This window comes from Ictalurus furcatus, chromosome 1, assembly GCF_023375685.1.
Source record: "Ictalurus furcatus strain D&B chromosome 1, Billie_1.0, whole genome shotgun sequence".
In the NCBI taxonomy this organism is placed as follows: Eukaryota; Metazoa; Chordata; class Actinopteri; order Siluriformes; family Ictaluridae; genus Ictalurus; species Ictalurus furcatus.
Window position 1 is genome coordinate 32804984 of NC_071255.1, and position 26191 is coordinate 32831174.

The 26191-nt window shown below is 41.0% G+C and overlaps 1 protein-coding gene across 1 annotated transcript; it reads left to right on the forward strand.

The window, feature by feature from the left end:
* Positions 1 to 17542: 17542 nt before the first annotated feature.
* Positions 17543 to 25218, forward strand: klf6a (Kruppel-like factor 6a). Its single transcript, XM_053636414.1, has 4 exons — positions 17543 to 17999; positions 19746 to 20322; positions 21300 to 21423; positions 22472 to 25218. Exons 1-4 carry the CDS (start codon positions 17898 to 17900, stop codon positions 22521 to 22523), a joined length of 855 nt encoding a protein of 284 aa, XP_053492389.1. The 5' UTR covers positions 17543 to 17897; the 3' UTR covers positions 22524 to 25218.
* Positions 25219 to 26191: the final 973 nt, after the last annotated feature.

The window sequence follows — 26191 nt, forward strand, 5'->3', positions numbered from 1 at the left end:
TTGTTTGTGATTAAGAAGGCATTTTTTTTTTCCTAGACATGTGCCAAGAAACAGTAAGAAAACAACGAGGCAAAGGTTTGATGTGAACTTATTAATTAGCGGCTGCTCTATTTTTTTATTGACCAAAGAGTACACAGTCTTGTTTTCTATTGGGTCACAAGATCAAAGCTTGTGAATTCACAGGTCAAAGGGCATCTAGATGAAGGTGGTGCAGCCTGTCTTTGGGAGATTGTGAGATCGAATCACGATGATCATAAGTGCAAAATTGGCCATAAAACTGGCTCGCTCTCCAGTCAATCAGAGTGACACTAGCCAATCTTGGGCATCTATGTGGAAGAGGGCAGACAGCTTTTTCCTCCGAGTGTGTTATGCTGCCTTGTGACACAGCAAAGATGCGGTTGGCTGGCTTCATGTGTCTCGGAAAAGGCAAGTGATAGTCTTCACCCTCCTCTCATGCTAGCTGTTGTGTGGTAGGGGAGAGAATGCTAATGGGTGGGAATTGACTAAGACCAAAGCTAGACTGAAAATGGGGGCTTTTCTGCCAGGTGAATTTTATTTGTGTTTGCTCTTTAGCAGAACAGCATAGTTTTCAGGTGTCTCCCATATTGTTGTAGCAAGGAGTCAAAAATCAATCAAAAGTCAGTGCACTGATGTGCATAATTACAGAAAACGAGAGATTGGATTAGATTAGATTCAACTTTATTGTCATTGTGCAATGACAATTGAGCCAATGTCATTTCACTGTCACTGAGCCAATGAAATGCAGTATATATGGGCAAAGGCTTGTGTACACCTGACCATCACACCCATATGTGGTTTCCCCAAACTGTAGCCATAGCTTTGGAAGCACACAATTGTATAGGATGCCTTTGTGTGCTGTAGCATTACAATTTCCCTTCACTGGAACTAAGAGGCCCGAACCTGCTCCAGCATGACAGTGCACCTGTACACAAAGCGAGCTCCATGAGGACATGGCTTGATCAGGTTGGAGTGGAAGAACTCGAGTATCCTGCACAGAACCCTGACCTCAACCCAACTGAACAGATTTGGGATGAACTGGAACACCGACTGCACCCCAGACCTCCTCACACAACATCAGTACCTGATCTCACGAATGCTCTTGTAGCTGAATGAACACACATCCCCACAGACATGCTCCAAAACCTAGTGGAATGGGATGTTCAAAAAGCACATATGGGTGTGATGGTCAGGTGTCCACATACTTTTGGCCACATAGTGTATATACATTTTAATTGGAATAACATCATGCAATAGATCTAGTAGGCTAGTTTCAGCTTTTTCAGTGTTTTACATTTCACTGCTCTGAATATTAGTATGTACCATGCTGGAACAGAGCTTTGTCCCTTTTTCTAACAAGACAACTCATTAGGCGTACATAGTTTCAACAGACATGTGAGGAAGGCGGTTGTGGGAGGGAGAAGGGACTTGTCGTGATTTTATTATAGTTGCAATTCACTTGGAAGGTAGCAGGAAGCTCTTAAAATTGCAAACTGCTCCTTTAGTCTCAATCAAATCCATAAATATGCTTTATTGATACATCCTAAGGCCTTTGACAAGTGGAAAACATTAACATAAAGTCGTTTTTATTAAGTGGTAACTATTAGGGGTGATTTTTATAAACAATCTAATCCACCCCTTTTATACTGGTGAGCGTCTTTATGAGTGCTATAGATTAAATATATGGGCTCATACAGTGGTGTAATGGTGCATAGTAGCGGTTTGGCAGCTGCTTGAACGACTTCATCATGTTTTTATCTGGCTGTATATCGTGCAAACTCTCTGCAAGCGGCCGTATTAGATGAGTGCACATTCCACTACGGATAAACACTCAGACAGTTTGATCAAACAGTGGTGACTCAGGGATTGTACCTGAACCTGCAGACGATGTGTACTGTACATCTGAGTGTGTGTACAGACTGGGCTGGGTCAGGATTACAATGCTTTTTAGTCATGGGAAAATGAGATCATGACAGGACGAGGACACAAAGCGTATGTCTTTCGATGTATCATTTGTGAAAAATTACCTGGTTTGTGAAGGCGCAGTACCGAGCAAGCAGATGATGATACATCATTCAAACATATGATATCATAGTCCAAACTCCGTTTTTTTTTTTTTTTTACAGCACAGGGCTGGGACAGGGTTACTCAGTCTGTGTTTTTATGTGTGTGTCTGTGTGTGTGTCATACGAAGAGTTTTCTGCAATTGTGTCAAGTCAAACACAAAAAGTACACTTGAGTTGATGATGTTAAGGCAAGATGCCACAGGTAGCTGTGACAATTTTTGTCATGTCAATCATTTTTCAATTGTTTTTTTTTTCATTTTTTTTTTTAAATAATGTGCACCTCTCTTAAACTGTAGTAATAAAAAAAATATATATCAAAAGTCACTTTTTGTCCAGTTGTGATGACTGCATTATCTCAAACTTGGCGATTGGTGGTACTAACTTTTAAGTTTCAATATAAAAAGAATACCAGCAATCAAATGAGCAAGATGAAATACTGTGCCTTTGGGGGTTTTAGATATAAAGTCATATTACAAGGGTATATAACTATAACATTAATAGTGATTAAATCCATACAACTTATCCTACACAGGGAAACCAGGAGCCTATCCCAGGGAACAGGACACACTGGACAGGATGCCAACCCATCACAGGGCACAATCACACACTATAGACAATTTGGAAATGCCAATCAGCCTACAACACATGTCTTTGGACTGGCAGAGGAAACCCCAAAGCACAGGGAGAACATGCAAGCTCCATGCACACAAGGGAAAGGTGGGATTTGAACCCCTAAGGCAGAAGTTCAAGGCAAACATGCTAACCACTAAGCCATCGTCACAGTACTTTTATTTCAGATATCACAAGTAGTGAACGTTTTTTTGAGACATAGATCTGATCGGAAGCAGCTGATTTGCCGGACTTAATCTTTATGTGTGAAATAGAAATATAAAATAGTTGCATTTCTCTTTTCCCCTTTTTCTGCAAAAACAAGGATGACTGTCAACCATTAAACCCTTCTTAAAACGTGTCATTTGAGCCTCATCCTGGGTTTCATGCACTTCTAGTCATTATTACTCAACGCAAAGATCTACAGATTAGCACACCTTGTGACGCAGAAGTAGAGCTCGTCATTTAGCACGGGCTGCATGGACTTCCTGCTGAACCCTTACTGTTTATTGTGTTACCATGACAAAGGGTCTCTCGAGGTAAAAATCCAGATACAGACTCCATTGAATGTTGTACTGCGATCGGTTAAATGACTGCTGTTACGAATTCAACTGCTTCTGAAAATCTCATTCTAATTCAGTTTCACTTCATGGAAACAGGAGAAATGTTGCTATGGTGACTGAATTATTAATTTGCCTGTTTCCCACTTCCAAAAATGAATGGAGTGCATAGAAGCAGTACATTACCGAGATAAGATGAATGTCTGTCATTGTATTAGAGTTATAGAATTAGATAATAGGCTAATAAAGGTCATGGGCTAATGAGGCAGAAGGAGAGTGAGTGGATGTGACAACTTTGTTTACGTGTCTGCTTCCAATGTGTTTTGTCATGGGTTGTCTGGCTTTGCTTAATGGACTTGACTATGTTTTATCCATGTCATGACATGTCAATTCTGTAAGGGGGGGTGTATAATAGTCTAATAATTATGTAAGTATGTAAATAAATAAATCCATCCATCCGATTTCTGTACCTCTTACCCTATACAGGGTCGCAGTAGAGCCTGGAGCCAATCCCAAGGAACTCAGGGCACATGGCGGGGGATACCCTGGACGGGGTGCCAACCCATCACAGGGCATAATCACACACTCATTCACACACTACGGACAATCTGGAAATGACAATCAGTCTACAGCACATGTCTTTGGTAAACATGTCGAACCATCAATCATGGAGGTTCAAGGCAAACGTGCTAACCACTAAGAGACCATGCCAAATAAATAAGTAATTAAATAAATAAGGAAGGCTCAATTTTTGCAATCCACATAATCTTACTCGCTGTTATCAAATGGCATGACAAATGACATGAATGTTTTTCAGCAGACAATACAATACAAAGAACGAGGCGGATCGCTTTCTCGATAATTCGTTTGTTTTATTGTTTCCCCCCAACATGCTTTTGGAGGAGATACTAGAAGTAAACAGACATCATCCAATCAAAGTTCAAATCACACAATGAGACGAATGTCAGAATTGTACACGTCATGTGGTTAGAGGCAGGACACAAGCGTGAAAGCTGAAACATTTAATTAGAGTGAATCTGACAAGTATAGTCAAAGTCTAGAGTAGGGTTCAATACAGAGGCATGCAGAGTGGAATATGGATTTTCCATAATCAAAAAAAAAAAAAAAAACTTGAAGTACAAAGATAAACAGAGCTCGGAAAACAAGGCTAACGTTGCGTTCACACTAGCGAGCCACAGGAGACTGTATTATAAATTCTTTATTTGAATATATTGAGATACTGGATTTTTGATTTCCGTGAGCTGTAACCGTAATCATCAAGATTAAAACAAAACAAAAAAAAAAGGCCTTGAAATATGCCTAGAATATGACAATTCCACGTTTTTAATTGAATTACGGAAATAAATGAACTTTTTTTGACAGTATTCTGATTTTTTCGATGTGCCTGTACCGGTATATGATTGTGCCGCTGGTGAGTGCATGTGGCTAGTATACATAACTTGCAATGTTAATCTGTTAAGCTAATACGAAGCCTCCCACGTAACGTACAACCAACCAGTTTTCATGCTTTTTTGAATTTAGAAAAAAAAAAATAGAATATATTTTAAAGACAAATAAATTGCAAAATATAAACGAAATTACATGGTGAATTAAATATGCACCATACACCGAGAGAGGGAATTCAAGAAGGTAAGCTTTGTGATGGTAATATTAAACCAAGGGCGTAACCACGGTATGGACATTGGGCCCCCCCCAAACATCCAAAATTTGATGCCGAAAATTCACATATTTAAAAGATATATCAACGAACTTGCATTGAGTATGGGCGCAACCAAGTGTACAACTGGAGGCACACACCTATTTTCCTTAACAAACGGAAATATATTAAAAAGGAATAGACATAAATAAATAGAATAGATGAAGAAAAGACAGATCCGTTGGCAGGGTTCATTAAAGGGGGACATATAGAAAATATTTTGTACTGTATATTGGGGGGACAGATTGGTATTGCCTCAACATTGGGGGGGACACGACCCCCCCCAAAGAATGCATGGTTACGCCCATGTATTAAACACAGCTTTTCTGTTTAGCATGCTTGCTATTTCAAAGCATGATTACACTCTTGACCTAAAAAAATTAGGAAGAACGTACAGTGCTGCGTATCTGTCTGTCAACGAGCTGTGGGTACACATAGTTCCTACAATGAGTTAATGATAGAGCTGATGCAAAAGTCTTATGCACCCTATTTTTTTTTTAGTACAAACTTTGTTATAGTTTTTCAGAACAAAATTAAATATTACAGAAAAATGTTTGTACGTCATTAAAGAAACCAACATATTAAGTGGTAAGAGACACTTACCGAAGCAAGTGCGACAGTCAAAGTCTCCAGAAGAACCGTGTTTGGTTCTGCAAGGTGCTCAATATAACTTACAGCTCATTTCCTTATAAAACTGCACTAATACTACCTGAGATTACCTCATCCCACCAAATATTGCCTTTGTTCCATTTATTGCTGTTTAATTCTCTTTATATTCTCCATTAATTCTCCATTTAAAAAAAAAAAATGGAGAAACATTTAATTTCATTATTTTTGAAGGCATCTTTGCTCTACAGCATTTCTTTGCCTGTGCCTAAGACTTTTGCACAGTACTATATTTTATTTATCTTCTAGACTATGTTCCTAACCACTCGAAGTTAAGGAAGGTGTCATAACTGAAACAGTTCTGTTAAGGCAAACATCACGCAGAGCACCATATGCCATTTCTTTCCATTCAGGTCTTCTTCCTTTATCACAACACATAGTGTGTTGGAGGGAAAGTGAGACCTTTTCCAGGCTAGAGCGAGCTGTGGGTGTAAAAAAAAAAAAAAAAAATATTCAGAGAAACAAAGAAGCTCCAGAGAGGAAGCAGAGTCTACTGCGAAGATGAGACGAGGAGCTCCTGGGCTTTGGCCTGCTTCTTTACAGGTCAGCCTCTCTCAGGTCAGAACTCAATATAGGGATCTTTCCCCAGAACACATGAAGTTACGCCTGTACTGTGTGCACTTTTAAACAAGTAAATGCAGTAAAATAATACTCACTTCAACAGCATTTTTCTTTTAAGACTAGTCAATAGTTGTCTTTCCACTGAGAAACTTTAGCGCTGGTCTGGAACTGAAAAACTCTGAAACTGTAATATTACACTATTGAACTGGAATTTTTTTTTATTATTATTATTCGGATGCTGGTTCAGTTTGAGGCAAAAAAGAAAGGTTCTTGTTTGCATTTAAGGTTGTTGTTGTTTTTTTTTTCCCTCCAACCAGTGCCTTCTGAACCTCTTTTACGTCTTTACATTGCTGTTGGATGCTTGAATCAGGCTCTATATATATCTAGCAAGAGTTATGTTTCTGTCATACCCCTTAATTATCCTACATGAGCCATACTGTCTATTTCTGACAATGCCAGGTGGGTGGGTGAAAGGTTAAATACTCTACATTGCGAAATCTGTAGGAGGAACCCAAATAGCATTCTGTAAACATATTCATCGCTCATCACATGTAAGCACAAAAGATTTACTGTAGGTTGTGGTTCTGGGCGGTGTTCTTTGTACATCGTTTAACAAATCCGAGATTAGATTACGTATTCCAGGTTTACTAACGGTGATACTTGAAAACGATACTTGTGTTTTACCTGAAAAAGTCGATGGTCACGTGTTAGTGGTTTAGAAACCTGGAATGGCTCGTAAAAGTTTTAATTGTTTTGTGCGCAACGTAATGACGTGCAATTTAGTTTAATGTTGCTTCAGCTACTACTATATTTGTGCAATTTGCTATTTTGAGTTCCCGAATTTATAGTTGTGACTTTATTTTTGCTTTATTTCTGCCCAGATAAAGAAAACGTGCACACAATTTAATTGAAGTCGATGAAGTTCAGACGACATTTTCAATAAAACCATAAAAAGTAGATGCGATTATGCTGTGGGTGACAATGACAATGTCTCACATCTTCATGCTAAAACTACAATTAAAAATGCCCATTCATAGACGCAAATCCATTAGCAGGGAATTATGAATTCCGCCTAAGCTGTAAGCTGCTTGTTCAAATCGTAGGCACTTTATTTCATACAAGAGCAGAAATGAACCAAAACATGGAAATTGCTTTGAGGATTCGCAGTAGCAATGATAATTAGATTAGTAATATACACACAATTTGCACAAATTAGCGTGTATATATTGAAGTTGCATTTGTGCCCTTGACGGAAAATTGTCAGCCAAACACTAGGCCCTGCCTCACTGACACTAGACAGTTGAAGATGGTGTTTTTTTAATCTTCAACTTTTTAGTTTTGATGACCCCATATCCAATGTAGCATCAGATTATTGTTCTTGGGTGACAGGACTTTCTGCTGTTGTAGCCCATCCACCTCAAGGTTCGCCATGTTATGCATTCTGAGATGCTTTTCTGCTCACCACAGTTGTAAAGAGTGCTTATTTGAGTTACTGTAGCCTTCTTGTCAACTCAAACCAGTCTGGCCAATCTCCTTGGATCTCTCTCATCAACAAGGCATTTCCACTCACTAAGCCGCTCACTGGATATTTTTTTGTTGTTGTTGTTCATTTTTCGCACCATTCTGCAGTCCGCAGAGGATTTTGCTGCATTTTGTGGTGATTGTTGCGGACAAAAATGCTTGATTTTGCTAAAGCTTTTTTAAAAAAAATTGCAATACGGTTTGCAAAGTTTATTGTGGGTTTTTTTTTTTTTTTGAGCAAAACTACTTGAATTTGGCAAAATTGGAGTTGCTCGAAATTGTGCACATATTTTGGTGTTTCCTTAATTTTGTGATCATTAGGTTCAACAGCTTCTGGGAACTGTCGTATCCTGTAACCTTGCTAGCACTGCTCACATATAGACCAAGAGTGCCTTAGTAACAAGTCCGACAACATTGTCAAAGAAACAGCAAATCCAGGATTACATCGAATCATCAACAAATCAAATCCGGCTAATTTATTAATCCAGACATGAACAATGTAGCCCTGATCAAACCAAGCTTAACCTGGTTAATTTGCACTGAAACTCAGGAAGTTGAAGCACTACTGTACGTCTGGGCCACAGTGCAAAGAAAGAATATATTCCATCAACTTTGGCCCATTTTTCCAGTAGAACGTAGGTACATGGGTTTTATTCAAATACAGCGCATATTTAGGATTGCTTCCGTGAAGTGTTTAAGAATTAACTTCCAGGGTTACTCGTGGTCCAGGTAACCTGATAAACAGCATCCACCCACGAAACAAAAAGCATCACACTGACCCAGTCGTCCATTCAGGGCCTGTGCTTTTGTTTACACCATAGTTTAAAAATACCTCCCCCTAATTGAGTTGGGGGGGGGGGTTAGTTCCCACAGAGTGCTGCTGAAAATAATAAAATGCTTCAAATTCCTGATCCCAGAATAAAACGCAGCGGCCTTAAGCTCATCAAATCACAGCGGAAAAACAGCAGCTTGCCACTAAACAGTAAAGCAATGACCATTCAACTGTCCTCTAGATTTTCCACTACATTTAAGATCTACTATTAGCATCACTTTTTTTTGCGAATTACCCCCTACCATCAGACACACATGCAATCTTTATGCTTTCAACATCAAAGCTTTTTTTTTTTGGCGTATTTTTCTGGAAACAACTTGGATCTCGGCGCATTTTTTGAAGTGTAAGTGTTTGCAATCGTAAAGCAAGTAGACAAATCTCTGAAGGGACACAAAACTGTGCTGCTTTTCTGCTGGAACAGGGTCCCCCCCCCCAAACAGGGCGTATTGAGATGCTGTAATGAAAGCAATTTATTTTATACTGGCACTTTATACACAATCTCACTGAACGTCTCTATCTATCATTTTAATTTTAATCATGATAATTTGAGGGTTTTTTTCTAATAATATTGACTCTGAAACCAATAACATGTTGGACATGTGCCTTCTATCAGTAACCTTATCTTAGCCATGGACTCATGACATTATAATAACCTCTGATCGAGTCCCCTGGCAGGCTGCAGGGCATGATCGGTTATGCGACGCTCCAACACCACCGCTGAAATGATCCTTATTTATGATATGTTGCATTAGAATGAATATTGATTTTTCTTTTCTCAACCCCCTCTCGCCTTCTCTTTTACTGGGAAAGATTGATGCCGCTCTATTGATTTCCAATCAATTCATTTATTTTAATTTTGCTTTACGCTTGCGCAATGGTCCGAGACGCATAAAAAGCCATGCGTTTTTGTTTTTTTTTTGTACGCAGCAGAATGAATTGTTCAAGGATTATTCGGTGAAATATAAATGACTTTGTACTAATTTGCCAACAGTAAATAAGAGGTCATTGTGTGCTATTGGCCTGGTGATGTCTTTTCTAATCACTGCATTGTGATTACAGTAGTTCTCAGGGCAACAAACACACCCACACTCACACACACACTGTATCAGTAAACTCATATCTGTTCATTAGAATTTAGAGGGGGAAAAAAAACAGTGATGATATCAATATTACTTCAGGGACGAGGAAAGAATAATTAACTTTTTTATTTTTTCGGCACTTGTCCAGATTCAATTAAACACAGCTATTTGTGTATGGGTCCTCACTCCAGCAAATTCAATTGGAAATGCTTGGCATGCTGCGTGTCTGAGCTGTTTTAAGGCTAATCAGTATATTTGCATATAGGCACTGGATCCTACTCATCCACTGACCCAACGCGCAGGCACGAGAAAACCTCTTCCTGCAGAAGAACAGCCTGTAATTGTTTGGGCACACATCAACGGATGAGTACTTGCAGGATAAATGGGCTCCCATGCAGTTCTATCACTTAAGGAGGAAAAGGGGGGGTAAAAGGCTACAACAACTTACTGATTGCTCTGACAGTGATGCATTAAAATGAGCCCCGTGAATAATTGCTCTTTCCTGTGGCTACTGTGTGGCGAGGGATGCATAATGGTGATAAAGTTTGGGCTGTGGGTGAGAGAGATAAAGACGGCCATGGCTCAGCTCTTCAGATGATGCTTGTCCATTTGTGTCCGTCTGGATAAGCTATTAGCTTAGCATAAAGTGAGAGAAATGGAGAAAAGAAGTTCTGAAGTTAGTAACGGTAGGTCTAGTTTTGTTTAAATGAGCTCACGAAATTCATAGGATTTTAAATAACCAAGCGTGATATTGTTGGATGACCATTAAATTTGCCCATTCACCGTTACATGAATCATTCACAACAGTCCGTATGAGGATTTTTGGACATGGTGTGGCACCATCTAATTATATCTGGACCAAGGAGGCAAGTGAAGAATATTTGATTGGTTCCTTAGTACAAAATACACAGCCACATAACAACATTAGTGTTGTGAGGTTCCTGAATGGTGCACTAGACAGTAGTTCACCCTATCATCTGGAGATCGCACGCTGGAATCCCAACGATGCCACAGTCGTCTGTGGCTAGGAGGCATAGGGAATGGCCGTGCTTTCTGGGTGGGAGGGGTGGCATACTCCCTCTCTTGATTGTCAATCCCAGACTGATGTATGTGGAAGAGGGCAGACAGTGGTTTTCTCGAAGGATGCAGCATAAGCAGCAGTTTGAAAAGATGTTGTTGGCTAGCTTCTCTGGCTTCATCTCAGAATAAGCATGTGTTAGCTTTCACCCTCCCTGGATGGTAGCTGTCATATTATAGCCTGGTGGGCTGAGAATTGGCAGGTGACCAAATTGCGGAGAAAATGGAGGGGGAAAAAACATGGTAGAGACTGGAGTGCCATCCAGGGTGTAAGCAAAGTGTATTCCCATCTCACACCCAGTGTTCCTGGGATAGGCTCCAGATCCAACAGGTACCTGACCAGGATAAAGTGGTTACTGAAGATGAATGAGTGAATGAACATGAGGTAGACTAGTAGAAGTCTCAGAGATGTGATTTGAGCCCAGAGTTCAAAGATCAGAACTTTATGTAGCACAGTTACAGGAAACAGTAAGCCTTCTGGGATTCAGTTTTGGCCAAAGGCAAGCTTTTTAAAGTGCTGTTGTGTGCATATTCCAAATGCTGACCTTAACTGACCACAGATTAGGTCACTGTGTTTGAGTCAGAAGAGACGTGGCGGCACTTGGCTCCTCTTCTGGAAATGCTCTATCTTGAGCTAAACAGATTATATGTTTTCTGTGTGGGACGTTTTTTGATGTAGACTTGTTTGAAAACTCGGCTGTTTAGGGGCTGTGTTTTTGTGACATTAAAGTCTACACTGGGACAGCTGAGGCTCAGTGGCTTCACCCTAGAAACCAAAAACGGAGGTAAAAAAGGGAAAGCTTCTGGGTTCAAGGGCATTTCCTCTGTCCGTTACTTGTGAGCACCTGCTTAGCAATACTGAACATGGTACTTAAGCTAAAGCTGCTCTAAAAACATGAAAAGAGCTGCAGCCAGGCATTTTACCCTTTTACTTAAATAAGCTGGCTATGCAAAGATATGAGAAATGCTCAGTTGTCCTTACTTGGCCTAAAAGAGTGCAGGACTCTCATTGCACAATCAAATGAACTCAATGAAATTAGAAAAACACGCAAAATGTGACACAATAATGTAAATTAACATATTAAAAGGAAAGATCATCTCAAGGACAGTGGAATAAAAGTTTTTAAAAAGGGTATACTGGATCATTTTGGTTGGCATAACGAGTAAAATAGAGGACATACCAGATTTTCACCTTGGGAATGTCTTCCCTTTGGTGAAGCAAAATCAGCTGTTTATCTGCAGTCCTGCTGTGACGTGTTTCCAAAGGGAAAGTAGTAGTTCGGTGAATACCAAACCTTATCCAGCTAGCTAGTTTGGTGCTTGTGGGTGATAAGAGACAATATGTTGACTGAGGAGAAGAAAAATCTTCTTGAAACAGTAAGATTGAAGCAGTTTTCCCACATTACGCCTTATAAATACACATGATCTTAGCCTTTATTAGCCATGATTCTAAGATTGGTGGATTTTTTGGGGTTAAAGTTCATTTAGATGAACTCTATGCAGAGCACAACTCGAAGAGGATGCGAAAGTAACTGCTACCAGAAACAAAACTCATTTTCTAGTACAATGTTCCCTTCCATTTAAGTGAAAATGCTCTTTCAGCGGTTGGATTTTGGCAGATGTTAGACGTTTTTTGCTCCATTTTCTCCCAGTTTTAGTCATTGTCAATTCTCACTAGTTAGTTCTCCAGTATCACAGATCTACCAAGAGGGGAGAGTGAGGATGGACACATACTTCCTCAGAAACTCTTTTCGAGCTACTGCTCACACCACATGAAAATGCAGCTGACCTCAGACTCGGAGGAAAGCACTAACTGCCCTCTTCTGCATACATGAACTCACATGACTGACAGGAGAGAGAGAGAGAGTAACATCATTCTACCCACCCAAAGAGCAGGGCCATTTTTGCAGTCTTGAGCTCCAGGTTATGTATAACTATGGCACTGTCGGGATTCAAAGCTTTTGTTGCTCTAGTTCATTCTGTTGTCCCTTAAGTCCCTGCCTCCTTCAGTATTACCTCTGAAGCCACACCCCCTTTCACATGTAAACATGTTGCCTAAACACTTACTGTAAATACTATTGCAAGAGCAGGAGTTTTACTTAGTCAAGTAGGTACATCTAGCCCTGATTGACTACATGCTGGTGGTCCACATCAATTATTTTTTCCTTATGTTGCAGAGCATCAAGTACCACAGACACTGATTTTTTTTTTTTTTTTTTTGGCAGCTGATGGAATGCGAGAATATTACAACTACGAAAAGACTCATAAGACTCAAGTCATTAACCCCATTTTTAAATGTCTCTTGTAAGACTTTCATAATAATGAGATCACATGACATTGTCTGCAGTTCTAACTAGGGGCACATTCACCACAGGGCGTAGTGTCAGAGGTCACGTCGGAGGCATGCCGTGATTCTGTCTAGTCTCAGTTGCTGACAGCATGAATACTCTCACCATCTCGTATCAGTGAATATAAAGCGGCCCATTAAGATGCTCAGATTCCTGTCCCCAAAATTGGGTCCAGTTTCCACCAAAATGGAAAGAAAGAAAGAGGGGAAAATGACATCTCGGAAGGGACATACGAGATTAAGGGTCTGTCTTCAATGATGCCCTTTCAGTTTCAGCGCATGCAAGATGGAGAGACTGTCCGACATGTCTGCCCTTTGACACTATTTGGAACAGTTGCAGCACTTCCACGGAGACAGGCAGCTAGACAAAAAAAAAATCCTTGAAATGGCTTTGAAGGCTGTGGCGCTCCAAAGACATCACCATATGACTGAATCAGATGCTGCAACCTAGAAATATGCCCTCAGCTGAGAGCCACAATGGGCATTCAGTTCTCCAGAGGATAGCACCCGACTATACAGCAGCGGCATACAATGGACTTCTGTTCTCAAAATGTTGTTTGTCACTTCTCTGTTTAACTCAGTAACAGGCTGCTGTGTAAATGAACTTCCTACGCTTTTATAATTTGATGTGTGTCTTCATATAGAATTTTGCAACAACAATTTTTGCGCCAAGGAGCCACATTTCAGCTTTCACATTCATAAACCAGATAAAAAGCGTGAAGCCATGTTACAAAGTTCCTCCCATGTATTCACAAAGGAGGAAACTTTGTAGGTAAAAAGTTAAATGCATCATCCATACCAAAAATGAGAAACAGTTGCCTTTTCACTCGAAACAAATCTGGTTGGAACAATTTTATGACTAAGCGAGGAAGAATGAAGCACTACTTTCTGTTCTGCTATCTGTTCAATGAAGGCCTCAAAAACAGGATGTAAAAATGACTTCCTTTGATTGCCATGGACTAGACGCAGAGCCTGTCAGCCAATTTGCAGTTCTTCCAGTGGTCCAGGCTGATAAGACAACACAGGCAGGTGTAGGCCTACCTTGTGCTGAATATGTGAATATGTGCTGCTCAACTTCAAAGTGCACAATGCTATGAAATTCACTTTGTTAATTACAGAAAATATATATATATATTCTTAATTTTACAAAAATAGTTTCAACATAGAACGTAGATAACTTTGTTTCATACACTGCCAGTGCTTTCCAGCCTAATGCCAAGAATTCCCAATAAAATCCACATTTTGGCTTTCTCCCAGCTGAACACACGGTTCTTCGGATAAGAAACATTTCCAGCTTTCCAGCTTTTTTTTAAATGACGTTTCAAAGGCAAACTCTATAGTGTAGAGATTGACACAGAACCAGGGGAGGGCGTCCCCAAAAGGAAAACCCTAATGGTGCTAGATTGACCCAATCTCTCAAGGGTTTCTCAAATATTCTTTGCATGGGAAACAGTTCCAGCTTTCTAAATGTGTTTTTTATTTAGGGCGTTTCAAAGTCAAATTGTGTAGCGTATGGTTTTGCATAGAACAAGGCAAGGGTTCCCACAGAAAACCAAACAAACCCTAAGGGTGCTAGAGTGACTCATTGTCTTAAGGGTTTCTCAAAAGTTCTTTGGATGGACAGTTCTAGCTTTCTAATTATTTTGTGCAATTTAAAGGCTAACAATGTATTGTAGGGTTTTACGTAGAACCTGGGAAGGGTTTGCCCTGAAGGACAACTGCTAAGGGTGCCAGACTGACCTGTTCTTACAAGGGTTTCTCTGGGTTTCTTTGGATGGACAGTTCTAGCTCTGATTTTATTTTTAATTATTATTACTTAGGACACTTAAAAGGCAAACCCTATAATATATGGGTTTAGATAGAACATGGGAAGGATTTCCACAGAAAACCAATCAAGCCCTATCTGACTCATTCTCACAAGGCTTTCTCAAAAGTTCTCTGGATGGTAAACAATTCTAGCTTTCTAAATGTGATCTCTTTTGTTTGTTTGTTTAGGTGGATTCAAAGGCAAACCCAGTAGTTTAAGGTTGGACATAGAACCAGGGAAGGGTTTCCCCAGAAGGACAAAAAAGTGTGCCAGATTAACCCATTCGTCCTAAAACTGTACAAGTGTTGAGGACCTAAATGTGTACTATAGAGTCCACAAGAGTAGGATGAAGGAAAAGAAACTACCCTGTGTAGTGCACTTATTCAAGGTTCCATAGTGCAAATGCAGTGCAGGTCAGCTCTCTTAGGGTGCTTTCACACCTATCACTCTCTTTGCTGAATCAGATTCAAGAGTGAAATTTACACTTTTGGTTTGTTTGCTATTTGGTTTATTTTAAATTCACATGGGAAACTATTAAACAAAAAAATACACAAAAGTGGTTATAAATACAGTGAAAACTTTTTTCCAGATGTACGCAGAAACCACAAAAATCCCCTGAACACAGACAATAAAGAGTCAGTCATATGTAAAAATAACTAGATTAAACATTTTGTGCATTGCATCCGCTCTTTCTCTTGTTGTTCACTGGTCCAAATATCGAGAACATCCTGCACTTCCACAGCTCTGTCCTTTGGCTCAGTTTCATCTCACAACTCAGTTTAGTAGGTCACATCTACAAATATTCCCCACAATACATGTCATGTTTGGTTCGCTTCCTGCTGTCAGGTTGATTCAGAGTGGAATCTTTCTCAATCAGTTCATTGGAACCAGACATAGATCACCTTACTTTTTTGATTGTACTGATTGCTGTGACCTGCCCAAACAAACCGCACTGAGGAGGAATACGCACCAGGGTTTCATTCTGCATACGTAAAAGCAACTATAGTGAATGAAACAAGCTTTACACTCCATCCCATCCATCTTCTAGACCTCTTACATTTATGGCATTTGGTGACTTACATCTCTTTAATTTATACAACTGAGCATTTGAGGGTTAAGGGCCTTGCTCAAGGCCCCAACAGAGGCAGCTTTGAAGTGCTGGGATTTGAACTCATGACCTTCTGACCAGTAGTCCAACATCGTAACCACTGAGCTACCAGGGTCAATGACAACCTGGAGCCTATCCCATGGAGCATCGGGCACAAGGCAGGGTACACACCGGACAGGGTCCCTGGACATCCATCACAGGGCACAATCACATACACACTCACACACACATTCATACACTACGGACACTCTGGACATGCCAATCAGCCTACCATGCATGTCTTTGGACTGGGGGAGGAAACCGGAGTACCTGGACGAAACCCCTGGTTTGTTAATTATTTTGGTCATTTAATCTATCCATCCATCCATCCATCTTCTGTACCGCTTATCCTCCTTCAGGGTCACGGGGAAACCTGGAGCCTATCCCACGGAGCATCAGGCACAAGGCGGGGTACACCCTGGACAGGGTGCCAATCCTTCGCAGGGCACAATCACATACACACTCACACTCACACACCCATTCATACACTACGGACACTTCGGACATGCCAATCAGCCTACCATGCATGTCTTCGGACTGGGGGAGGAAACCGGAGTACCCGGAGGAAACCCCTGGTTTGTTACATATTTTGGCCATTTGATCATGAATCCAAATCAAACAAACTTCAAATTCAGCAAAATAATTAATTCAGAGTCAGAAAATAGACAAAATGATGTAAAAACACCCTTGAAGATGTAAAGATTTTACTCCAGAGCCCACAAGACCCATGTCCCAGGGGTCCTAGGTACTTATTGCCCTCATCTCAGTCTAAATGGGAAGTACACAGACATTGGGCATTCTGTTTTTGTGAAACCAGAAACCAGTTTTAGCAAAAACAGCCTTTTTTTTTTTTTACAATGCTGTTAAGAGCATATTCTGAATGCTGACCTTAAATAACCAGTTTTAGTCACCGCGGTTGAGTCAGAAGAGATGTGGCAGAACTTGGCTGCCCCTGTGGAACTTCGCTCTGCTATGCTGAGCTGAAGAGATTTTGTTTTCTGTATGGTGTGTACATTTTATATATATATATATATATATATATATATATATATATATATATATATATATATATATATATATAATAAATAGACATGACGAAAGTGCGTTGTCAAATCATCAACAGTATCTCTTTAAAACGATGCCTGAGTAAGTTTCTAAGCCCAACTTTTTAAGGCCTGGATGTTACCAAGTGCTATAAAAAGCCCGACTAAACGATTAACGTTTATGTTATTAGTTAAATATTCCCTTCTGACATGTTTACAAGAGGTTTAAAAAACAGAAAAAGCGAAGCGGCACTGCGCTCCCTGTGGCGAAACACAAGCCTGTTGTAACACAACCGACCAAATGAAAACGCTTGTTGCGCGCGCGGCCCTATATATTTATATAAGGTCTAAAAATAGTCGACCAATCAACGAAGACGACCGTGCACTCGAATGAGCCAATCGCAACGGCGAAAATATGAATTCATTTCCCAGGCTGCTCACGATTGGTCCAAGGTGATATCATATGCGCCCGCGCTGGATCTCCGAAAGCGATTGGTGGAGAGGTGGGAAAAAAACGTCACGCCGTCATGACGGATGGGCGGAGCTTGCGCGAGCAGGCAGCGAGGTTTGAATAAGGGAAGTTTGACAGAGAGCGGAGATCCGCGCTGAGGCTCTTCACTGCACTTCAGTCCTCCAGTGATCCACTCTCTTCCAATGTGAGAGATCTGCGCTGTTTGCCCGGACCAGACTCTGCGACAGCGTCACATACAAATCAAGATCTCCTCCAACTCCAGTTTTTCAGTGGGTTTTTTTTTTTTTTTTTTTTTTTTTTAGAGAGTGTGAGAGTGTGTGTGTGTGTGTGCTCTGTTTCTCTTTCTGCTTGTGTCTCACGCGCTCGGGATTTGCGATGGATGTTCTACCCATGTGCAGCATTTTCCAGGAGCTGCAGATAGTCCATGACACCGGCTATTTCTCAGCGTTACCGTCGCTGGAAGAATACTGGCAACAGGTAAAACATTAAAAATAATTATAATAATAATAATGCATGTCATGTTAAATTCCTTAATGGTTTTGTTTCCTCTGTAAAAGTGATCTAAACAACCTGGCTGTGTGTGTGTGTGTGCGCGCGCGCCTGGCACTGCAACTATCACGCAATAATAATAATAATAATAATAATAATAATAATAATAATAATAATAATAATAGATACAAACAAATACTAAACATGTTCTTTATTATAATTAGTTTGAACTTGTTCTGATTGCATGACGAACTTGAAATCTCAACACCACTTTAAGATGATCCAGGAACAGCAGAATGGTGCAAGCTGTCAACAAGCAGCAGATCATTTTCTTCTGTTATTATTATTGTTATTGTTGTTATTATTATTATTATTATTGTTGTTGTTGTCGTTGTGAAGGTTATAGCAAAATGTTTTCATTGAGAAAGGATTGTTGCATTTTAGAAGAAGAAGAAGGGGAAAATGCAGAATGGTGTGTGTGTGTGTGTGTGTGTTTGAGTTGGAGCAATGCTACAAATAACGCAGACAGGATCAGTTAGTAGTGAAGTGAGGACGCGCGTGCGTTCTGCAAATGGGGTTGGTTGTAAATATCAAAATACAAATAAGAAAGCATGAAGAGGCAGAAACTGTGTTCGAGAGAGTGAGTGTGTGTGTGTGTGTGAGTGAAGTGGCGTACCAACTGCATACTTTCACACTGAATAGTGCCCATGCCAAAATGCAAACACACACACACACACACACACACACACACACACTTGGTTGTTATATCTTCCCTAGGTGGCGTACTACTTTGACTGTAGTGCGGAAGTATACGGTTTTTGGGACACAGCCAACGGTTCAGTCTGTACATGCAAGAAATTGATCCTGTGCCAAATCTAAAATGCTTCTTCTTTTTTTTTTTCCAAGTGGGGTCTAACTTGTTTTCGGAGTCGTTGTATACGAGATTATTCAGGTTGACCGAGATAGAAGTCCTGCTTTTTGAGAGGGGGAGGGGAATATTTTATTCACTTTATGGTCAGGAGTCGCTTTGTAAGGGTGCTAAACCTTACCTGTATCTTTTACACCTTTCTAGGTAAAAGATGCACACTGTAATGTATATAGGTGTCGTTTGTCGATTACCGTTAATCTGAGAAGTCGGTGATGTTCTACGATATTCATACAACCTCAGCTCTACCATGTCAGTCATTCAAAGAACCCTTGAGGAACCCTGTGTAGATGTTCGGTGCGGTTTGTTTGGTGCCGAACATCACCACCATAAGTGGAAAGTTTTGGATGCTAAATGTACTGGAGCAGCAGTTTGTGTTGGTAAGAGTAGGATGTCCATTGCGTGTCAGCTTGAATGAGGAAACTCGGCAGAAGCAGAGATGGAGGAAGTGCTGCGGCTTCCTTAAAAGGACTCTAAAACCAGTGTATGAGTCATTCTGCCTCTGTTACCACAGAGTAAATGTTAGTCTTTCAGAATGAAGCTTGACGATGCACACTTAGCAAAGCTAAATTTGGGCAACAATCATGCCATGAGGGCCATAATTGGATTTAGGTGTGTTGTGCTTAAGCAGAAATATCTTAATGTGTAGGAGAAGAGTTAATCATGCAATGCCAAGGTGGTTTATATGAAGCTGATTCAGCTCAGTTATGATTATAGAGACTGGAGGCAGGTTTCTTGTACCGTTTTAAGCCACCAGATGATGAGATTATTCTCTTGTTCTGACCGGCTCTTGTGCTTCTTCACGTCAGACATGTCTGGAGCTGGAGCGCTACCTGCAGAGCGAGCCGTACGTCTCGGCAGCCGAGCTCAAGTTCGACCCTCAGGAGGACCTGTGGAGCAAACTGATCTTGGCTTGCGGCGACGGTGACAAGAGTGAAATGGACTCGAACTCGAACGCTGATCTCGCTCACGTCAAAGAGGAGGACGCTCAGGACGGCCCGATGTCGGAAACGCGTAGCGTGAACTCGGACGCCAGCAGCGAGGTGTCGGATAGCTCCGAGGAGCTCTCGCCGACGCACATCTTCAGCTCGAACCCTCTCGGCCCGGGACACTTGGCCTCGTCCATCATCGCCACGCCGCCGTCATCTCCGGAGGCGCTGCAGGAACCTGCCATCCCTCAGCTCTGGGGATCCATACACACTGATCTACACGTAGCCGGTAAGGCCAGGCACAGTGGAACGGCCAAGGGCTCGGATAAGCTGGCATTGCCCGGAGGTGACGCGTCTCCGGACGGCAGGAGGAGGGTGCACAGGTGCCATTTCAACGGCTGCCGCAAAGTTTACACGAAGAGTTCACACTTAAAAGCACATCAGCGGACTCACACGGGTAAGATGCTACACTTATGTTGTGTGTGTGTGTGTGTGTGTGTGTGTGTGTGTGTGTGTGTGTGTGTGTTTCTTAGGAACGGATGATTACTATACGTTTGATGCTGCCACTGTTGGGTATTTTCCAGTTTATCAAGAGTGCAGAACTGGACGAAAAGTTGAAGGGGCATTCCAGTGGGTTCATGGTTGTTTTTGCTTGGCTTTATTACTCATACCAGTGTTTTTCCAGTTGGAATGCACCTGATTTTTATTTATTTATTTAAATATTTATTTTTTTGTCAAAGCCTTGCAGATAAGTAGTGGGAGATGATTTTAAAGTTTGTCCTTAAGGTCTGTGGATCGCATTGTATCAAAATGTGAGTCGGACAAAACACGTCATTGTGATGAATGAGGTTGAAACTTCACGTTTGGGTGATATTTATCAGTTCCGCTCGAGTAGTTGTGCAATGATGTTGCAAGTTCAGTCAGCCTCTGTCGTCCCCCCCCCCACCCCCCAGCTGCAACAGCGTTGACTCTCCTGGCATATTTGCCTCACATGACTGCATGGCTAAACGGTGACCTAATCTGTTTGGAATGTGGCTATGCCCTCGGGAGGGAGGGAGGCGAGGGGAGGCGAGGGGAGGGGGCAGAGGCCTGGAGGGAGGAAAGGAACCTGTTCTACCAAAACAGAGTTTCGTCATGGGAAAGGGACAGACGTTTCAATAGGGGGAACCGGGCGGCCCACTGTTTCTTTTCTCCCTCTTTAAAAGAGCTAGTTCAGAGTGAAACCGATCCTGTTTGCTGATCTCATTTGCTCATTCAAATGATGTTTGTATTTACAAAGTCATGAAGCAATCCAACCTGAACCTGTGTGTGTGTGTGTTTGCGGTATAACTAAGTGCTCATGATAGCATCAGTTCTATTTAGTTTATTTATTTTTAAGCTTTTCCGTGTTCCTGCCCGTCTTTCCCTGAAGGTGTATGTGCATTTTGTTTGCAGGTGAGAAGCCGTACAGGTGTTCGTGGGAAGGCTGTGAGTGGCGCTTTGCACGCAGTGATGAGCTAACCCGGCACTTCAGGAAGCACACGGGTGCAAAGCCATTTAAATGCAGTCACTGTGACAGGTATGCTCTTGCTCCGTCTCTCGTTTTATTCCCTCTCTCTCTCTCTCTCTCTCTCTCTCTCTCTCTCTCTCTCTCTGCAAGATTGTGACAGTTATCATGTCCCGTATGCCTTTTCTGCGGCAGCCTGCCTGCGCCTTTGATGTGCGCCGACGCGAAACACAATAGATTTCGCAATTCTCCGTTCTCCATTGATTCCTTTTTATCTGTTCATCGATGGCAGTCGTCACATTATGCTCGGATTTCATCACTTAATTGCCTAATCGGATTAAGTGCTTCAAAGAGCAATGACAACAGTGTCGTATTTCCCGAATATTGATATTGACTGGGTTTTATGAGCGAATGTGCCGAGTATTTGATCAGAGTTACAACCCCATCCCTGTTTTTGTAGCGTCGCTTCTCTCGTTTTTAGCATCGCTTGCTTTTTGAAAAAGAATGATTATCTGCTCCACTTCACTGGTTGCATCAAGAAAAGGCACGTCGCTATTCCGTGTAAAGCCACCGATGGGGCATTTTGGACAAAAGTCCTTCCTCATCGGTGCAAGCAAAATGCTTCTCAGGTTGTCGCACGTGATCTTGGATAACTATTATTACTGAAGCACACTGCAGTCACTTCCTGGATTTTTGTATATGCCTATATTAGGGATGTAAATCACGAACACTGTCTGAATCTGTTTAGAGCTACAAGTGTCTGCTGGATTTTAAACCTGAAGTGGGTGTGGCCTAATTACATATGAGCCCTATGACAGTTCCTCAACCTCAGCCGTTTGTTTGTTTGTTTGTTTGTTTGTTTGTTTTTAAACCCAGGTATTATTCTAGCTTGTAAGTGTCTGATATTTTCTAATAAAATTTGATGTTTCTGTTTCCCAAAATATAAACTATATAATCAACCCTAACCAGGCAGTTACTAAGGATGATGTGAATGCACACGCAATTTATTCATATTTGTTTACATATATGGTTCCTGTTGCGGATCCTTTGACCAAAATGCCACCCACTGTGGATATTCCTACCATAACGAGTGACCCGTATGTTCTTTCTCATCTTCCAGGTGTTTCTCCAGGTCAGACCACCTGGCCCTGCACATGAAGAGGCACCTCTGAGCAGGTCGTGGCAAGTGCGGATTTGCTCTCGTTGTATCGTGACCAGCCTCCTGGTTGCCCTGCCCTCGTCGGGGGGAGGAGTGTGTGTCCAGCCAAAGCATGCCATTTTGCACCGTACCCTGTGCCTCCGGGAATCTCGGGGAGAAAGGCCTACTGAGCGGTTGTGGGGAAAAAAATGCACAAAAAAAAAAAAAACAACAAAAAAAAAAATAAAAAAAAGACAAAAAGAAAACGGAGAGGGATGAAATCACGTGCGAAGTAGAAGAAAAGCGAAGAATGAAGGACTTTAGGACAAAATGACAAAAAAAAAAAGCAAACAAAAAATGAATGAATGAATGATGGTGTGTGTCATATGGTGCATGTTGTTTTGGGACAGCTCCTGGACAACCAATACACTGGTACTTATTAGAAGAAAAAAAGCCTGTCTTGGGTGAACGTGAGCTCGCAGAGTGTGAGGATGAGTGTATAGTCTGTGAGTTTGGGGAGAGGGGTACCAGTGTGTTGCTGCAGACTGAACTGTGTGGGAGAATTTGAGGGGTTTTTTTCTTGCAAGCCTGTGATGGGGGAAGAGAAAAGCGTGTCTGCTCAGTGTCAGTGTGGAAGCTGGGACTCGCCCCATTTCCCCCAGGCTCTGTGCTCTCAAAGGGATGATGGGACTTTGGTTACATCTAAATGCACCCCTTACCAACCACCAACCCACCCCCTCCCTGCTAATCCCCCTTCCTTCCCGCAGTTGGAAGCTCTACAGAGTCCCTTCATGAATGAAAGTGGCTTTTTTTTTTGGTGTTTGGTGCAGCTACTAAATGTGCAATGTGTTCAGTAGCTTGTTTATTGACAGGCTACAAAAAAGCTCTTTCGTTGTCCATTGTATAAGCTGTGTGCTTAGAGATAAAACACAAAACTATAACTTCACTATCATAGACAGGTGTTGCATGGTATTAGGGTTTGTACTCTTATTTTTTTTCCTGTTCTTTGTTATCAGGACTGCTAATAGATTCCAATAAAGTGCAGCTAAATACGAATGGTTAAATGTTACAATATATTGTACATAAATGGATTGATGATTCTTCTCTTTAAATCCTGTCATTGATGCTTTTTTTCTTTTCTCGTGAGGAAAACCACTATTGCTTAACGTTTTATTTTATTCACAAGTCTTCTTTCGTCTCCACATCATTGAGGACTGCAGTTCTCTCTTTTCCCCGTACATCTCTCTCTCTCTCTCTCTCTCTCTCTCTCTCTCTCTCTCTCTCTCTCTCTCACCCACCCCCTTCATTTTTACCTGTTATTAATGCACTGTTGACCTTAATGGTGCCTTATGCAAGTGACCTTGTCCTGTGGAATAGATTGGTCTTGGGGGTCACGCTTGTCTTGTATGAGTGAATTTCGCTTCATTAAGGCTCCATTTCCTATGAAAATGCACCTTTTTCTTTTTCAAAAAGTGACCGCTCCTATCACGTGGAGAAACGCAACGATTTACTCTTCAACGTCAACGCAGATATGTTCGTAGAAACAAATGCAGCAAAGCACTTATGGACAGTTTACTACAGTGTATTATGTAACGAATGCTTGTTAAAATGGATTAAAATAAATAAAATAAAAAAAAAAATTCATTGGTAACTGCAGAAATGCTGCTTCTTGCCCAACAAGGCTCGAGGGGAAATGGGAGAATTACACAGCTGCCTTGCCATTGTTTGACACCGCAGTTCAGAAGCCTGGACTCGTCTCCCCTGCAACCAAGACGGAGAACGGGGGTGGGGGGGGCGAGGCGCGGGGGGGGGGAGTAATGATTTATTGTAATTAACAAGCTCTAGCAGGACAGGCCTCGCCTTGTAGCGTATCAGTGTAATGAATTACTAAAGGCTTTGCTGGCACACATTCTGCCACAGACTGCTGACTACGACAGTTCGCTATTGACCTGTCTGGACGGCGTTGTTTTAGCCTGGCAACAGTATTATGGAAACAGAGAACGGGCATCCAGAAAGATCAAGATGAATCACTTCTTTTCATCCCGTACAATGTAAATCTACAGACGCTGAATTGAAGCCTTTTCGTTTATCAGACAGCTCTGCTGGCTGGCTGGATGTCCTGTAAGCATTTTTTTTTTCTTTTTCTGTGAGATCAAAATCTCTACCAAGGATTACAATCAATTACAATCCGAATACCTGAATATCATGCATTCCTGTAATGTGAAAAAAAAAAAAGAAAGAAAACCTGACAAAGCTCAACAGACGGTAATACTGTGTATATATCAGGGACTTACTGGAATTGAGCAGCAGGGGCACATGAATTTAAGATCAGATCACTGCAGAGGAACAGCATGAAGAAGCTTGGCTATAAAATCCAATCAGCAAGGCTTTAGCAGGCAAAAAGAACAGTACATCCTCTTTTGGAAAGAGTGGCCAGCAGCATTCAAGTGGTAATCGAGCCTTAATCAAGCATCCCATTTTTTGCTTGTAACTATAACCAACGCTTTCTATCACACTTTTCCTCTCACTCCTTCTCCTGTTGTCTATTTCTTGAATATTTGTACAAAATTGAAAAGAGATAAAAGTTACAAATGAGATACAAAAAAGCATTTTCTAAGATTTTTATTTGTTCCTTCTTTATATAAATTTTATTTGAAATTGTTTTGCAAAATTGTTCTATTTCTGTATGAATGTATTTTTTATTGGAATAATAAGAAATTCTTATCAGACATCATTTGCTTCTTGTTTTGTTTCAATTCCTTTCAGAAGACATGCAGAAGTGCCGGCATCCACGGTTTCGGATTTATGTAGCATTTATTATTTCTGACATCTTGCAACAATGATATGGAAGAAACAGCTTTGCTGGGGTTTTTTTGTTTGTTTGTTTGTTTGTTTGTTGTTTTTTAGCTAAAGCTGCAGTCAAACAAATAAAATTCGACCCAGAATAAAAGTCGATTCACTGAAGGGGAAAGGACGTGTGACATGAAAGACGCATTTACCTCAGGAAACAGTTACTTTTGCTTTGCGTCTACTTTACCTACGTGAATTTTGACTAGTCTTGGACTTGAGCCAGTAGAAAACGAAGGCAGGGCTGTGGTTTCTTTAGTCAATAAAAAAAAAATTTAAAAAAATGGAAGAGCCACCAACGATTAAGTAGCAATCACATGACATCAGCGTCACTTTGCTCCTTTCTTGCTGTTGTTTGATGCGCCTCTGGAAAAACAAATAGCCGTCTCATCCACTGATATATGCTGACTGAGCACTTGTGGTAAAATTAACTTTTTTCCATCTATTGGCAGCTTTATATATGAACAATATTTTTTTTTTAAGTGAAAGTGCAGTAGCTTAAAAATTTCCCGCACACTGGCTCCAGTTTACTTTAGTTTTGGCACAAATATTTACCTGCAAAGCTTGGTCACCGCCTGTGTGTGTAAAACGCGGATGAGGTCTTCCGCAGCCTTGTCAAAACACAAAATGTGCTTTCCCACTTCGCTGGAATAGACGGCAAATTGCACCTTCTGACAATCCAGCGTCTAAAAGAGGAAACCTGACCCAACAATCTCTTCGCTAGAGTTAGCACAGGAATGTGTTTACAAGGATTGGCTCCGTCCCTAAACATTATATATATATAAAATATATATATATATATATATATATATATATATATATATATATATATATATATATATATATATATATATA